The sequence below is a fragment of the Taurulus bubalis genome (genome assembly GCF_910589615.1).
Source record: "Taurulus bubalis genome assembly, chromosome: 11".
Lineage (NCBI taxonomy): Eukaryota > Metazoa > Chordata > Actinopteri > Perciformes > Cottidae > Taurulus > Taurulus bubalis.
The window spans coordinates 9,067,239-9,083,471 of record NC_136599.1 but is presented as its reverse complement, the minus strand read 5'-3'; the positions used below and the strand labels follow the sequence as shown (position 1 = coordinate 9,083,471).

General features: G+C 38.6%; 1 protein-coding gene across 1 annotated transcript; it reads right to left on the bottom strand.

Moving 5' to 3' along the window:
- Positions 1 to 494: 494 nt before the first annotated feature.
- On the bottom strand, positions 495 to 14,102 carry LOC306743253 (natural resistance-associated macrophage protein 2-like). The gene is made up of 14 exons (XM_079225758.1): positions 13,951 to 14,102; positions 13,713 to 13,835; positions 10,262 to 10,381; positions 9,164 to 9,270; positions 7,298 to 7,368; positions 7,146 to 7,213; positions 6,679 to 6,834; positions 6,415 to 6,573; positions 6,172 to 6,258; positions 5,634 to 5,753; positions 5,186 to 5,335; positions 4,655 to 4,728; positions 4,421 to 4,574; positions 495 to 2,684 (listed from the first exon to the last, which is right to left on the bottom strand). The coding sequence occupies exons 1-14, from the start codon at positions 14,092 to 14,094 to the stop codon at positions 2,577 to 2,579; spliced, it is 1,641 nt and encodes a 546-aa protein (XP_079081884.1). The 5' UTR covers positions 14,095 to 14,102; the 3' UTR covers positions 495 to 2,576.
- Between the last annotated feature and the right edge of the window lie 2,131 nt (positions 14,103 to 16,233).

Here is a 16,233-nt window from a genome sequence, read left to right as displayed (position 1 = left end):
GTATGGACCGCACAGCTGGAAAAGTCATGCGATTTAAAGCTGATGCCACTGTTTACTAAATCAATTTAAAATTCATTATCTTTGCCTGATCTCTGGTGCGTCTTACCCTCTCCTTCTTGTAATGTTGCATTCCTCTGAGAAGAAGAGCAAAGGGAGAAAGCTGCTGTTTGAGGCCCTGAGCTTGGTGTTGAGTGCTGCTGCTGGTTGTACCCCTGGAAAAAGCTGTGCAAAACATGTGACTTCAAACATCAGGTTCAAGTTAAACCTAAATCCATCTTTCACCAGTTAACAGAACTAATGCGCAAGCATGCATGTAAAAAAACAAACGGGTGAACGTAGAAATTAATCTTACGCGTGGCAGATTTAAAACCTTGAAATTCATATTCACAGAGTGAAAAGAAAATAGATGATATGCAAGCAATGTGATTTAAAAAATAAATAATCCGGACACACAATTCCTGTAGTCCGATGCTGTAGTTTATTGTGTTTGTTCAGTGGGACTTTTCCCAATTCTATAACACACATTTAATGATTGTTATTGCAATTCATTGAATCAGTCAGTTATAGTAAGCCACAGTAATAACACATGGAGCTTTCTGCATTTACAAATTCATCAAGGATATCTTTTTGCAAAAATAAATCAGTGACTTACATCCTACAAATACAACACCGGTAAAATAGCTCATCATATTAATGAAAATCAATTGTAAATATTGAAGAAAAGATTCAGAAATATTCTGTACAAAACTGCGTAGCAAAACAATCTGTGATGTTGACTTTAATGGCAAAAATAACATTAACCTCTTACACACACACATACACACACAAAAATACAAATACACTCCATTTACATCCATCAGGCGTTGTGGTTATATTTCTACATTTCACACCTGGGGAATCCACAGTGTCTACTTACAGCCTCATGCACTCTGCCATGATTTGCTACATCCAATCATGCTGATGACAAACTAGCTGTTGAAATGTGTTTGCAGCATCTGAGCCTCATTTAAGGCTTGGGTTGTAGGGTCTACAATCATGTGATTTGCTGGAAGCGCCCTTACTGCCTCCTCTCCTCTCCCCTCCCCTTCCCTTCCACCTCTGCAGGCCTGCCCCTGAGTGGCCTCTGCGAGGCTATGTTTCCAGGAAAGGGGCCTACTGGACAGGCTGTGAGGCCTAGGCAGGGAGACATTGGCTCATTGAGAAAAACAAAAACAGAGAGGGGCGGTGGGAAGACTCTCCTCGCTTACATAACTCTGCCTCCATGACAGGAAAAAAAAGAAAAAAGTTCTCCGCCACAATGCAAAGAAAAACCTGTCCCTCTCCTGGACTTGCAAATGCTGAAGCACTTCAGGACTGGAATTCAAGCAACACCGAAACCAGCAGTGCTTGCTTGCAGTTGCACAATAGTTGCAACTCTTTAGACATACCATCCCCTCCGGCATGGGCAATTTCAACCGAACGTACAGGAATATAGCAGTCGAATCACTGCAGCTAATTATATTGTATTTGTTTGATCCAAAAATGCTGTTCATGTGCAACTGTAACGACAACATGAAATGTGACGCAACTCATAAAAACGTGATGTAACACACCGTGTCATTTAATGTGTTGTTATGTTGTTCAGCTCTGGTGGTGAGACGTTTACTGTCCTGAGGAGTGTCTTTGGTGGCCTGCATTGCCTCCTTGTGGTCAAAAGAGAGACTGCACAGAGTCTTAAAGTGCATAGGTGCAAACAAATATCTTGGTTATGATTTACAAAAAGTCTTATATATTTGACTGTCGAGAGATGTTACACACTTATAAATTACAGTTATTGTGTCATTATATCTTATTGTGCTGCAGGACGCTGTTGTGTTTTATAATTGGTTATCTGGGTAAAAAATAATCATTAAGAAATATACTTTTGTTATTAATGCTGAGAAGTAGTTAACAAAATGTGGTATTCTAAGCCATATCGTCCCTACTAGTTTTGCATCATCGTACACAGATTTATTTATGTTTAATAAAAGATTACCATATAGTTCTCATGTTTATTGAGAGTTTTCATCATTCAATTAACCGTATTCGGTTTTGTAGTTTAGAAAGGGACCTTCAAGGTGCATCATGCCCGCAATTATAAGAATGTCAAAGTGATGTAATGAAAAACAGGGAGGTTATGTTGTGAGGTAATTTATCACGTTTTGTTTTCAGTATTCGGTTGTCCTACTGGTAGGGCAGGCATTAAAATGGACTAAACGAAGCAGCACATACTCTATTTAGCGGCTATCAGGTTTATAGTTAACTCTAGTGGTAACCAGCGTTACAGTAAAACCTCATTCACACCTGTAAACCAGTTAAGTTGGCAAAACACATCTTAATTGTTTTGTAAAATCAGCATATGGGTAGTGACTAAAGATACAGACATCAACAATATCAGTTTCTTTTTACTAAATAAAAACATTTATTCCATGCATTTCGGAACTTCTATTATTAATAAATCGGCACTTAAGAAGACGAAATGTGCTGGAAGAGAAGATGGTAAAAGGTAAGTCGGGTTGCTCACAGCTGCACTTTTGAAAAAAAGGTCCATATGTGATTCAGGAGTCATACTCCGGCCGCCGCTCTATCAGGATTGTTGTGTCGTTCTCTCTCATGGCGGTCGGATAGAGGCAGGAAACACCCAGAGCTATCAGACACAACCACACCTGCAGCACAGACAGAGAGATTAAACGTGTATCAGTCGATTGATCAGACAAAGATCACATAATCAGTATAAGCAAGGATGCAAGCAACGTATTTATGTGGTACCATTAACAGACAATATGTCCCAAAGTGTTTCACAATCAAGGAAATAAACTAAAATCAAATCAAAGAAACAAAACACCAAATAAACTATGAAAGGGGAAACAGAGAAAAAGCACAAGATAAAACATAAAATGCATCATGTTACAATGCCTCCCTGACCAGATGGGTTTTTAGCTGTTTTTTTTTTTATTGAGCCCAAAGACATCAAGATTATTGGGAAACTATTACAGCTTATAGCTTAGGGCTGCTGACTGGAAAGCACAATCTCTCCGACACTTAAAATGTATCCGAGGTACATGTAAAAAAAACGCCTGGTAAAGGACCCCAGAGCCCGGGTTGTGGTGTGGGAGTGCAGAAGGTCCCTGCTATTCTTGGCTCTGCAAGCGAGCACCAACATTTTAAAATTAACTCTAAAATCACCCAGAAACCAGTGAAGAGGTTAAATTAGGTGTAATGTGTGACCATCTGTTGGATCGTGTTGAGAGCCAAAAAGGCAGTATTTTGGACGGGTTTTAAATGGTGTAGGGAGAATTTATAAAGGCGGGTAAAAAAGAGAATTGTAGTGGTCCAAATGTGATGAGATGAAAGCAGTTATTGGCATCTCCATTTCATTTCTCAACACAACAGACCCAAGTTTGGCTATGTTTCTTAGATAAAAGAAACATGATTGAGTCAGCTCTTACTGTCAGTATAAAACAATCATGGATTGGTTAAAAATCACACCAAGACTATACAGACTAGACCCTGAAGATAACGATAAGGCACCAAGGTTCTGCATGATCTGATGATGAGTGAAGGTTATCAGTAACAATAATCAAGAGATTTATCTGCATTTATTTAACTGCAGAAAATGATTTGCCATCCAGTTCCTAATTGGCTTTAAACAGTTGTTCAGTAAAGACCATTTTTAAAGCTCACCTTGTTTAAATGCAAAAATATAAGATAACATTGTATAAGATGCAACGTCCAAGGGTGAACGATGTTGTGTGATGTAACAATATTTTCTTTTTCTTTATAATTCCATTTTTAAAGAATTACTATTACTGCTGGGATGTACTGAAAACAATGTGGTATTCGCTATTTTGATGATTGTTTATATTATTTGCTTATTATGTTCTCCATTAATCGTTTGTTCTATAAAATGCCAGAAAAATAGTGAAACGTTTAATTTTTCCAGAGATGTTTTGTCCAACCAACAGTCCTGAAATTTAAAAGTATTCATCAAAGACTAAGAAAACAAGCAAATAATGACACTGTTGCTTTAAAAAGTATTGATTATCAAGAAAGCTATGTTTTTTTTAACTCTACGCCAATTATGTATCCCAGTGATTATGGATAATAAGATATAAACAGTGTTTATACCTCCTTAACATTCAATGTTCATTAAACTTTCAACTATCTCTGAATCACCTGGCATGAGAAGGGTTGTCGGATTTTCCCAGCTAATTAGAATAATAACAGGCAGGTAAAAGCAGCAACAATATTGTAAATATCAATAGACTAAACAGCATTTTCTGGTTTTGTGACTATGCTCTGGAACATATTCTGACTGTAATTCTAGTTAGTTTAAGTCGCTGGAACTAGTTTTAGGTTTCACAGTGGAACAACCTAGATCAACTCCCCTAATGTTACCTACCAAATATCCCACAAATGTCAGGTATGCTATGGAGAGGAACGCCGCCAGCACGTACAGCCACACACTGTTGAGGTCGGTCACGAAGACCACGACGAAGTACATGTTGATGGCACACACGATCAAGATCACGACTCCTCCTCCGATCTTAAACACTCTGCAGGTAAAAGAGAAGGAGTGTGTTTAAAGGGACGATTATCATTTGTCTTTGTGTCTTCATGATGTAGATTAACTTACAATCCGTTGGCAAACTCATTCATGAGAGATGGCAAACTGGTAAAAGTGAGGATGGGAATGAGGGCAAATGGCAACTGTGAGAGAAGAATAAATATGTGTTATAATATTAAAATGTAGTTTATACCGTTTCATGAGAAGAAAGCAATAAACTGGTATTTCAAAGAACAGTTCAAACTGATAATTTTTCTCATCGAGAGGGATTTGTTTCCCCAAAACCCCAAAAGTATGGCGCATTGCTTCATTAAAGTACAGTTAAAAAGCCTTTATTATTGTGGCTACATGATTAAAAACAAGAACAAAGTAATGTATTAGAATGTGGGATTTGGCTATTCCAAAGTGAAGCCAGTTTTTTAACTCAGTCCTCTTTGCTGGAATAAAAATCTTTTAATCATTTTATTGTCCTCCTTTTTTATTGAATAAATAAGAATGTGCTATGAGAACTAAAAGGTGAAATGCAGGACAGAAAAAGCAGGTGAAGATGGAGAGCTGTTGATGAAGCTGCCAGTGAACTAGCTTTCACCTTGGCCTGACCTGCATGCTCTGCAACACGTTGAGGAAGTCGTTCATGCCCGTCAGGTGCTGCACGTCCTGGAAGACGGCCACCAGCAGGGTGGGCGTGATGGCTATGGAGCGGGTCAACAACACCCGAGCAAAACGCGACCAGCGCAGGTTCAAGAAACCCTGAGGACAGGAAAACACATTGTTCTATGACATTTACAAGACAACTGCACTTGCTTGTGACAACAAAGCAAACAGTGTGCAGAGCAATACCTCACTTACATTATTAAAGCCTGATTCCACACAGACATTTTCATGTAAAGCTACCAAAACTAGGCCACAACTAAAGAAACAAAAAAATAACTATGCTACGACAGACTGATGTGTGATTGTGATGAATTAAACAACAGGGCTGTCATTTCCACTGTTTGTGTTACATGTGTGTTCTTGTGCACGGCTGATTCCTCCCTCCTCCACTAACCTCCATGACAAACTGGCCAGAGTACGTTCCAGTCATGGTGGAGCTCTGACCAGCTGCAAGGATCCCCACGGCCCAGATGTAGAGCGCTGCCGGGCCAAAGAAACAGCCGAGCACCACTCCCTGAAAACAGACAGGCGAACAGAGAAGTTGGTCAACTCAACAGCAGCATTGAATTCACCGACACCTGTCTGCTCTCACATTCCCGCACATTGTCTAGCGGGAACCAAACAAACCCACAAACACTGGCTGAATAACAAAAATATGATCATCACACAAGGGTTGAGTAAGAGCAACAATACACACAGTGTATAAATACACACACTTTGGAAAAAGTCAAGTAAAGTAAGAGTTTCAGACCAGTACATTCCACCACTGCCTAAACTGGAGACTACAAGTCAGGAGATCTCCGTCTCTGAGACTTTAATTTTGAGCCTTCTTTTATAAATCTACCTCCACTATTTAACAGCTGAAGAGCCCCTTTAAACTGATTGAATTGATATTGCTCAATCAACAAAATCCTACCTCGAGCTGAACTTACCCCTATGTAGAGGTTCACCTCTAGAGTGTCATTGTTCAAAGGGAAAAGATCTGAATGAGGACTTCCTGTTTGATTGCAGACGCTGTACTGGAATAAATAAAAATAAAACACACACACACACACACACACACACACACACACGTATGTAGCAAAGAAAAGAAACACACACCATTTTTTTCTTCCAAAAGAGGTCATGAAATGTCTCTATTTATAGATGATGAGAGCGGGTGCAGAGATACTCACCACCTCTTGGTTTGTGCGTCCATAGAAAGCCTCCGCAAAAACAGCCACCACAAACACGTTGATGAGGAAAGAGATAAACAGCGCGATGGTCGACTCAATGAAGAAATATTTGTTGGCCTCTCTCACTTCTTTCTTGTTGGACCGGTCCACTTCTCGAGACTAAAAGGACATGTGGACACTCAAGATGTTTTCCTGATACAAGTTTCATAAAGCTGATTTAAAAAAAAAGCGGGAATGCCTTAGATATTCAGCAGTTGATCGCACCTTGACAAGAGCAGAGTGGAGGTAAATGTTGTGAGGCATGATGACGGCTCCCACGATGCCCACGGCCTGACTCAGCTGCACGGGGCCGCAGCCCTCGCAGTACGGCATGAACATCCCCTTCAGCAGCTGGCCTTGGTCTGGACTCACCGTCACATACTGCCAAAGAGAAAGCAGTGCATGCGAATGAATGGATTTTTGTTTAGATGGCTGAAATAAGGAAATAAAGTTTTGCTCTACGACATAGAATATGCCAGTAATTTAGGGCATCATTGAAGTATATTAGCCACATTGTGGAAGAGCAAATATGATCTTTATACCGTCTGTTATAATGCGTGTTATTGGATACTGGTGACCGACTCAGGATTGTTAAGATGTTATAACAAGCTGGCAAAAAACATAGATATGGCTGGAGGAGAAATGTCTCATGTTCTCCTCAGCCCTGTCTGCAGATATGTGAATGCCTGTACCTCATATCCAAAGGTGATGGCCATGATGCTGATGAGCAAACCGAAAAAGGCTTCCAGCTTCCTCAGGCCTTCAGAGACAGAAATCAGGATGTTTTATTTATTGTTGTTGTTGTGGCGACATATTTCCCTGGAAAAGTACGACCACAACTTACCATACTTGTCTAAGAAGAGGAAGACAAACGTGTCGATGATCGTGATGAGGACACCACCCCACAAGGGGATTCTGTGGGTACACACACACAGAAATATTAACATAAATTTTGACCAAACTCACCAAACTGTGTCCCAGTGGCTGTAGTGGAATGTGACAAAGTACTTTTCATGCTACTTTAAACTACTCGACAACATTTCAGAGGAAAATGTTGTAATTTTTACCTCACTTCATTTATTTCACAGCTTCAGTTACTTGACAAATTAAGATTTTTACACAACAGAAAAGGTCGGACAAAACAAATTAAGATGTCACTTTTGAGCTCATTAGTTAACCTCTTAGCGTTCCTGTAAAATTTGCCGAAAAACGCCTATCCAGGCATACCCAAAGTAAATTGGAGCCATACTTGAACTGTTTGGAGTAAATACATGGTCTTGGTCTCTTTTGAAAGGTAGCAATCTGAAGCTTTTTTCCCTGAATAGTCAGAATCACTTTAAGTGCTGCTGACACTGAGTTATATAAGTTTGAACACACTAAAGTATAAGGTTTTTATTTCCGCCGGAACATTTCTTTGCAAATAGATGCCTATAAATGGGACTTATGCAATGGAAAACACAATGGGACAATAGCCTGAAGCCTTTTCTAGTCTAAGTAAAAAGCAGATAACAATATCACAGAAAATGAATATTTTACACATGTTTTTGTAATGAAATGTCTAGGCGTTTTTCCATTTTGAGACTGAAAACATTCATGATATATATACTATATACCTTAAAAAGGCTTATAGTCTTGCAAACTTATAGAGGTACTATTCATATTTACTACCAGTATTGCTGACACAGAGAAAATGAAGTATAAATGCATTTTCGTGCTAATTCAATGCCAAACTGAGGCTCTGTGAGCAGCTGTCTCTTCTGGTGAAGCTGTTTTGATTATCTCCACCTCCACTTGTTTAGACCCATTTTTTAGGCAATTTCATTGGCTGTACGAAACGCCTGTCATCCGAGCCGTATGATGTGACAGGCTTGATCCACGTAAGAAAAGAGAGGCTGAGCCTGTTCTTCAACGTAGCTTCTGGTTGGGTAATGTAGCCTGTGAGTCAGGACATGAAGCTCCTATTGGTTCAAGTGAGGATTCAGTAGAAAGAGTGGATTTCGGCGGTCATTATGATGCGCCGTTGTCCTCTGTGCTCTCATGCAAACTTGCTTTTCTTCTAAAAACTGAAAGTTATTGTTTCATATCTTCCAGCTGATATGAAATGACGCAACGCCAGTTCGTGGATATTCATGGATGTAATCACGTGTTTTGGACTAAATCTTATCTTATCTTATTTTTATTAGACCTTGACGACATAACAACGCCGTTGTTGTTGGAATGTTCTGGATGGAACCGTCATCGGTGAGTTGCCTGGCTTTTGCTATCATTTGTTTGTTTGTTGTTGTCTGACAAAAGTCTTGTTTGTAGTTGCTGTGGTGGTCTGATATTGAAACGGATTGCACAGCTGGAATAACAAGAATCGTAGGTTTCCAGAAACATGACACTTGTACCGAACTCGTACCGAACTACTAGAATGTCCAGTAAACAACGCCCGCGGGACGGCAGAACGTTAAGTAATACCAAATGAACAGTACAACAATAACCTTTACATTAATGCATGAGTAATAATAATCTCATGATTGATTGATTATTATATGAATATAAAACAATATGACAATCACAGAGGACATTTTTCTACTTTTAATAGGTAAATTACATATTCCTGATTATGCTTTAACTGTAACATGTTCAATGCAGGACTTTTACTCATAGTATTTTACCAGTGTGGTATTAGCGACCGACACATGGATGTTGTGTCTGTTCACATTACCTGCCAGAGGAAAGCAGGTTAAAAGCGATGGCGCAGCCGATGACCTCCTGCATGTCTGAGCCGATGATCGCCAGCTCCACCATCAACCACAGGATGATACGAGGCACCTGCACAGACGGAACTGGTGTGATTATTTAGAAAATACACACCAAGCTAACATCAGATTCACTAATATTCCAGATGAAAAATGTACATGAACATCTCGGCTTCAAAAGATAATCAATGGAGTTGAATGAAACTGGTCAGACCTTTGTTTGATCAGGTTACAGTTTGTTTGTTTGTTTGTTTGTCACATGATCCAAGAAAGGTTCAGGAGAGTAACTGGAAACACTTGAATTGTGTCTGAATCTGAATATCTGAAGCTAAATAATTAAAATTGTACAATTTTAAATAATCTTCTGGAAATAAAGAGGGGAAGTCCCACCACATACATTCAGATGTGCAAGACAGTTGGTGCTATTGCATTGGTACCTTTCTAATTCATAGTGAAATGCTCACAGCTTTAAACTTTAAAATAGTTTATGTACATGAACACCGACTGGAACGGCTGGGCAATCAGAAAGACAAACATCTGAATTCTTCAGCGGTGCCTCGGGTCCTTTAAACACAGGAGTGGTCTCACTACAATTGGACAGATGCAAACATAATAAATTGTTCCTTTCATGCAGCTCCCTGACATTGTTTCTCTCATGCATTGCAGCCTCGTAAAATGTGTCCAGCAGAGATACAGTAGTTAAGCTCCAGAGAACAAAAGGGCTGCTCACATGTTTTTTTTAGCCATGTGGTTAACAGTTCCACTTCAGGAAGCAGAGGGCATTTTTACACAATAATGTAAAAGTCACTCTGGATTTAACTCGAAATTTCTCACAGTTTTGAAAACTATTTTAGGCTCACATTTCGGTGTAGTGAATATGTTGTCCATATAATCGATTACAGCTGCTGTACAACAACTGAGTTACATTAAACAAGTGCTACTTCTGCTAAGCCTCTCAGTTAGATCATTTCTGCATTGCTGGTGATTATTGGGGAAGCTTTCCATTCATGAAAAAGGGCCCTGTAGATATTTCATGCAAACATCTGACATTACTGATATCTCACCGTGCGGTACTGGCGGTTGCAGACTTCAGCCAGGTGCATCCCGGTGACAACGCCGAGCCGAGCCGCCAGCCGCTGCAGCAGCAGCCCGATGATGGTGGCGGCCAACAGCACCCAGAGGAGCTGACAAGACGAGAACAGAGTCAGGCGTCATCTGTTAATTGAATGATGTTCACAAATATAAAAATAGTTTATACTTGTAAATCCACCTCCTTGGTCCTGTGAAAGAAACTTGACAAGAAAAACCTTGTGAATGTTTTGCACATTTTATTCAAACATTTATTATGGAAATGATATCAATAGACCTACAGTATTCACGGCAGACATTTTGACTTGTCATAGCAGGTGAGACAACCGGTAACAATAGGCGTTTTGAACAGTGTGTTTGGCGAACAGCTAACATAATAACCAGTACACAGACACTGCTGTACCTCTCAGAGGTAAGTAGACAGCTTGGTGACTTTCATTGTGTTCTCTGCAAGCTTGAACAACCGGTTTTATACGACGACTTCGAAACCAATTGTTTGCATTCATCGGCGCTTGTTTTTGAGTTTGGAGGAAGTGCGACGTGTTACAGCCATCATGGTCTAGATGGGGGGTTAGCCAATTGTGGTTTGTATTCACAACACAGCAGTGGTCGTTGCAGACAGTTTCCAATATTATTAATCACAATTGTGCATTAGTCACAACAGCATGCCATTTTCCGGAGTCACAGCCCTCTGGCTTAAACCAGAAAACCGCATGTGAATTTGAAACTGTACCCAGGTGTTCATAAAAGCACTTCTGTTTGCCCAGAGGTAGTCCCAGGGCAAACAGAAGTGCATCTATAAACACCTAAGTCCACACTAAGCCGTATTTTATTCATGAGTGTGAATGTATAATTTCTTTCCCTCTTTCTTTCAACCCCCACTAAAACTGTGTTTTTTTTCCTCACTCAAAAACAGAGCATTGCGTCTTTAAACAGTTGGCTTTGTGTTTCAGTGTGTACAGGAAGAACATAGCTTTCATCAAACAATTGTGCAAGTTTCTCTGTAAAGGTTGATGTCTGTGTGGCAAATCAATTGAATTATTTGCCTGATGTATTATTGAGTTAGCTTTAAGTTAATAAAGACTTTCTCTGCAATCACTCCTTTTATTGCCAGATCATGAAGGTACTCCCCAGTCTCCGTATTTCAGCCTTCGTTCTTGGTTCCGCCTGCCTGCCTCTTGCCTACTTTGTTTTAACTTCCTACCAAGTAAACGATTTCTTTCAACTGCTTTACCTCAGAGTCTTGTGTTTGAGTGAACAGAACAGCTACAAGGAAGAGTTTTCATCCACTTGGCTTTATCTTGATTCTGTCAAACAATGACCAATTATTACATTATTTTATCAGCTCTGGAGTGACTGCTTGTTAATCAAATACAATTAAATTCCTATTTCCTACTTGTTCAGTTTTCTGAAAACACAAAAATGTGTAAATGAGAACAAATATATTGTGAATTTGGCTGCATTATAACACAAAGTAATCACAGTCAACACGAGGAATGAAGTGAACAACTTTGCATCATCTCTAACTTTCTCTGTGATTATTTTATATTTCGATAAAGCAAAGTCAGTTTTGCTGTTTTCCAACTGAAAGGAGGGTGAAAAACAAGAAGAGATGAAACTATGTTTTGGTTGTATATGGTATATGTGTTTCTCTGTAGACTAAGGTCGCTAGATAAACTTTAAAATGAGACGGCTTAATGTAGAGGTAGTCTGAGTCTTCATGTCCTCACCGTTGGTATAATTTGTGCAATAATTTCCTTTCTACACGTTCCACAACTTGAATTCTTCACAGAGAACTTTACTGGTTTACATAACATCCCATTTCATTTGCAATTTCAGATGTTGCATACTTACGTTTTTCTTATTGTAAAAAAGTGTTTTACTCTTACATCATGCTTCCAGGGAAGTTTTAACTTTCACCCATGTGTGACTCTCAAAATAACAATATGTTTCAAAATAACAATCATTCCCTGATAGAAGACCAGATATTGTCTGGGACAGTTTTCTTGTCTTTCCTTGTCTTAAACACTAAAGTGACTGTTTTTTAGAATAGATTCATCCCAACAATATTGGGACACTAAGTACTTTAGAAACACAAATAAGTGACAGTCAGGCTTAAGGCTAAAGGCTCGGTCACACTAAATATTCACTCCACCTCTCATTCACTCCATTTAAAGCTCCTGCGACTTAAGACTTCAGGAATTTGTTTCCAGTTTTTGCAGGACAAAGTTCCCCTTTGTTAAACTTTGACCTGCAGTGCCGAGAGACTCTAATGTCAAGCCAATTTGAGATAAAATGTAAGTGACCGGTCCTTCAGGAAGTATTATAGTTAGTATAGTTTACATTTCTGAACGGTGACAGAAGACAAACAGCAGAGTGAGAGGGAAGCTGCGTGTCTTTTCGCATTTCGCTCTCAGTACTTGTACCACAATGACAGATAGTGGGAGATGACAATGAAGTGTTGGCTCAGAAGTTGTATCATTTTTCTACTTGTTGAATTACATTTTTGATCCTGCCAATCAAGTTATTTCCAGCAGCTTATAATTGTAACACGACCCACATTATTCACATTCTTTCCTGTTTAAAGTCATGCCTAAAAAATGCAAACCAATCTTTCCCTGTCCGTTCTGAATTCAGTCAATCACTGAAATAACATTATGTGATTGGGTGTGACAGTTGTAGGTACTATTTGTTTAGTAGCCGTGGGGCTGCCAATCCAATAGATTTGTTTATTGACTGTCAGTGAAATCATTTTTGGCTGTCCAAATTAATGTTTTTGAGAAATCTGCAACAAAAGCCAATGCTTCATTTTAAGTATACATTATTTCTGAGAAAGAACTATGTAATTTGGCTTAATTTCAGTGTACATTTAACTATAGGGAAAACAGAGACTGCTTGTTTTAGATTACTTTAGTAGTTAATTGTGTTTTTTGGTAACTTGATTCTACATATACAATATGTAAGATTATATGTTTACATGCAGACAAACTGCACATTTCTGTCAGTTCAGGTGACCCGCTGTGCAAAGACTAAAATACTCCAGGTTTTGTAAATTAAAATGTAAGGGTTTTTAATTCATTTAAAGCGTACCAATAAACGTTGTCTCTATTTTAGCTATAGTAGGTGTGTAGATTCAATGAAACATCCAAGGACAGAAATAAAGCTTTACCCAATGATAAACTAAACTAAATTAGTTATTGAAGTTTCTGCTTCACACATGGAGAGCTCGATCTCATGTGACACATAACAGTGGAGCGCAGTTCACTGTTGATCAACAGTTTGATTATTTGATGTGCTCATATGGTGTATCTGAAAATATCCACTTAATATCGTACAAATTAATTCAAACACACATCAAAACATTTGTAATAAAGAGAACACAACAGTCTGTGTCCGTTATTGTGGTCCAAGCATTACTTTAGTTACCTTGAAGCCAGCTTTAGCACCAGACTGCAGGTCAGACTCGATGTTACCTGGGTCCAGGTAGGCTATGCTCATCAGAAACCCCGGCCCAGTGAAGGCCCACAGCTTACGGAAACTAAACGCCCTCTACAGGATACAGAAATACAGGCTGTAACAAAAACAAACAGCGATCTAAACTGGAAATTGGCATAACTTTTAACAAGCTTTCTTATTTGTCACTTTTCATTGACTCATGGATTACCTCGCTGTCCTCTTCAGGAACAGGGACCCTCTGTTCAAAATAAGTACTGGAAAGAGGCTCATTATTCTGTTTCTGGAGGAAGACCGACGGGGCGGACCCCCTGTGTGTGTGTGTGGTTTGGATCACTGCTTTCACTTCCTCCATGTCAGCGGCTGAAATGTGACAGAAAACATGGTGAAAAAAACAACAATTAATCCCCACGAGGATTTTTTTGTCACGTACATTAAAAAGTTTCAATGTTTCACATTCAAATGCAAGGAAATGTATCTGCTCTGGCTCACTTGCCCTTTAAAAAATATAAATAATACGGTTAATAAGAAACAAGAAGAAGAAGAAATTCGACAATAATATACAAATAAATAACAATGAAAACAATAATAATAACTGAGGGTTATCAAAGTGCTTGCGCGTGATTCACTTCACATACAGATCACACGCTGCAGTAAACGCACAGTGAATGACTGCAGCCCATTTACACATTGTAAAGAGGTCGTTTCTGGTCATTAGCTTGTTTGTTAAAAATAATTCTCATGCTTTTTCTTTTCCTTAGTTCAGAACTCTGAATTGCATCTGTGGTTGTAACTTTCATGGCAAACCATCAGTTAGTTATTGAGAGATATTTCAGTCTGGACCAAAATGAAGTGAACCATATTATGTTCTAAATATAGCTGCAGTGACGGTTCTTGGTGAGTAAAGGCAGCCAGATGAAGAGTATTGGATGAGCAGAGAGACGTCAGAGACATAATGAGTTTGTTCTGGTTTAAGGGAGAAATAATGATGCTTCAGTGTCAGGGGATCCACCTCTCCTGACACACAACAAAAAGTGTGGACGAAACAAACATCCTCACCTTGTCCTCCGGTTAGTTCTGGCTCCTGGTCTGTGGGAACACTGGGAGGCAGAGAGGAGATATGGATGTTCTCAGGAAGGGGGTCTCTGACTGGAAGCAAACAGGTTATTATACTGAGATTTAAATGATGTTGGTGGTCACAGTGCACACAAAACAAAATACTTCACTCAGAGAAGAACCATGGGAAAACAAGTGCAAAGATAATCATTAATGTTAGTGGCAGGCCTTCTTTGCAGAGTAGTAATAATAATGTCAGTAATCCTGCACAGAAAAATGTTTCACCTCTGCAGTGCAGTGGTGGAAAGTAACTAAATAACTACATATACTCAATAACTGTACTTAAGTACAAGTTTGAGGTTTAGGATTTTCTATTTACTTTATACTTTTAAACGACTACAACTTGGAGGCATATATTGTTGTATAACACATTTATTTCACAGCTTTTGGTACTTTACCGATTTAGAATATTAATACAAAATACTATTAAATTATGATGTAATATTATAGATTATAAAATACCCGCCGATGTAAAGTAATTCAAATGAGCCCCAGCTATATCAGCTGCAACATTCAAGTGATTCACACATTAATAAATCAATAATTACAATCCATTGAGGAAATTTAGGATTCTGAGAAAAGCTATTCTGCATAATGACTACTTCTATTTTTGGTACTTTGTTTTGTTTGTTTTGACATTTTATCAAATCTGTGGCCACTTTATTAGGTATATAATACAAACAATATAACATTTCTGACATAAATTCTATGAAAATGTTTCTACATACATTTATTATTATTATTATTATTTTCATCACTGTGTGGGCCTCTGCCTGCTGTGTCATACTTGTTAATTCTACACTTCGGTACATACACTTACCGTTACTATATGTGCACACACACATATTTATATTTATATTACCACCTATACTGTATAGTATATTTTATATATAGTGTTTAAACACTTCACTCATACTGTATCATACTTCCAGCTGTTTATTCTGTTATCTTACTCTTGCCATTATTGTAATTATTATTATACATAATGTATGCATTGTAGCATATTTATATCTACCCCTGGCTGCTTATTATTCTGTACATTACTGATGTTTGTACTTCTGTTTAGATGCTAAACTGCATTTCGCTCTCAGTACTTGTACTACAATGACAATAAAGATGAGTCGTATCTGATCATTGAGGTTGAAGTTTGCATTGATGTTGATCTGTACTGAATTACAGTAGGAGGTGTCTCTCAACAACCTCAAAAATAGACATATAGTGAAATTTAAACCTCTCTGATGGTGACAATCAAAACTGCACATTATTAATTTGCAAGGTAGAATTTATGGCTGAGCTGTTTTAATGGGATTGCATTCGATTTTTATAGGTGTACCAGATAGAGTGGCATCTGACTGTAGACGCAACGATTAATCAAGAA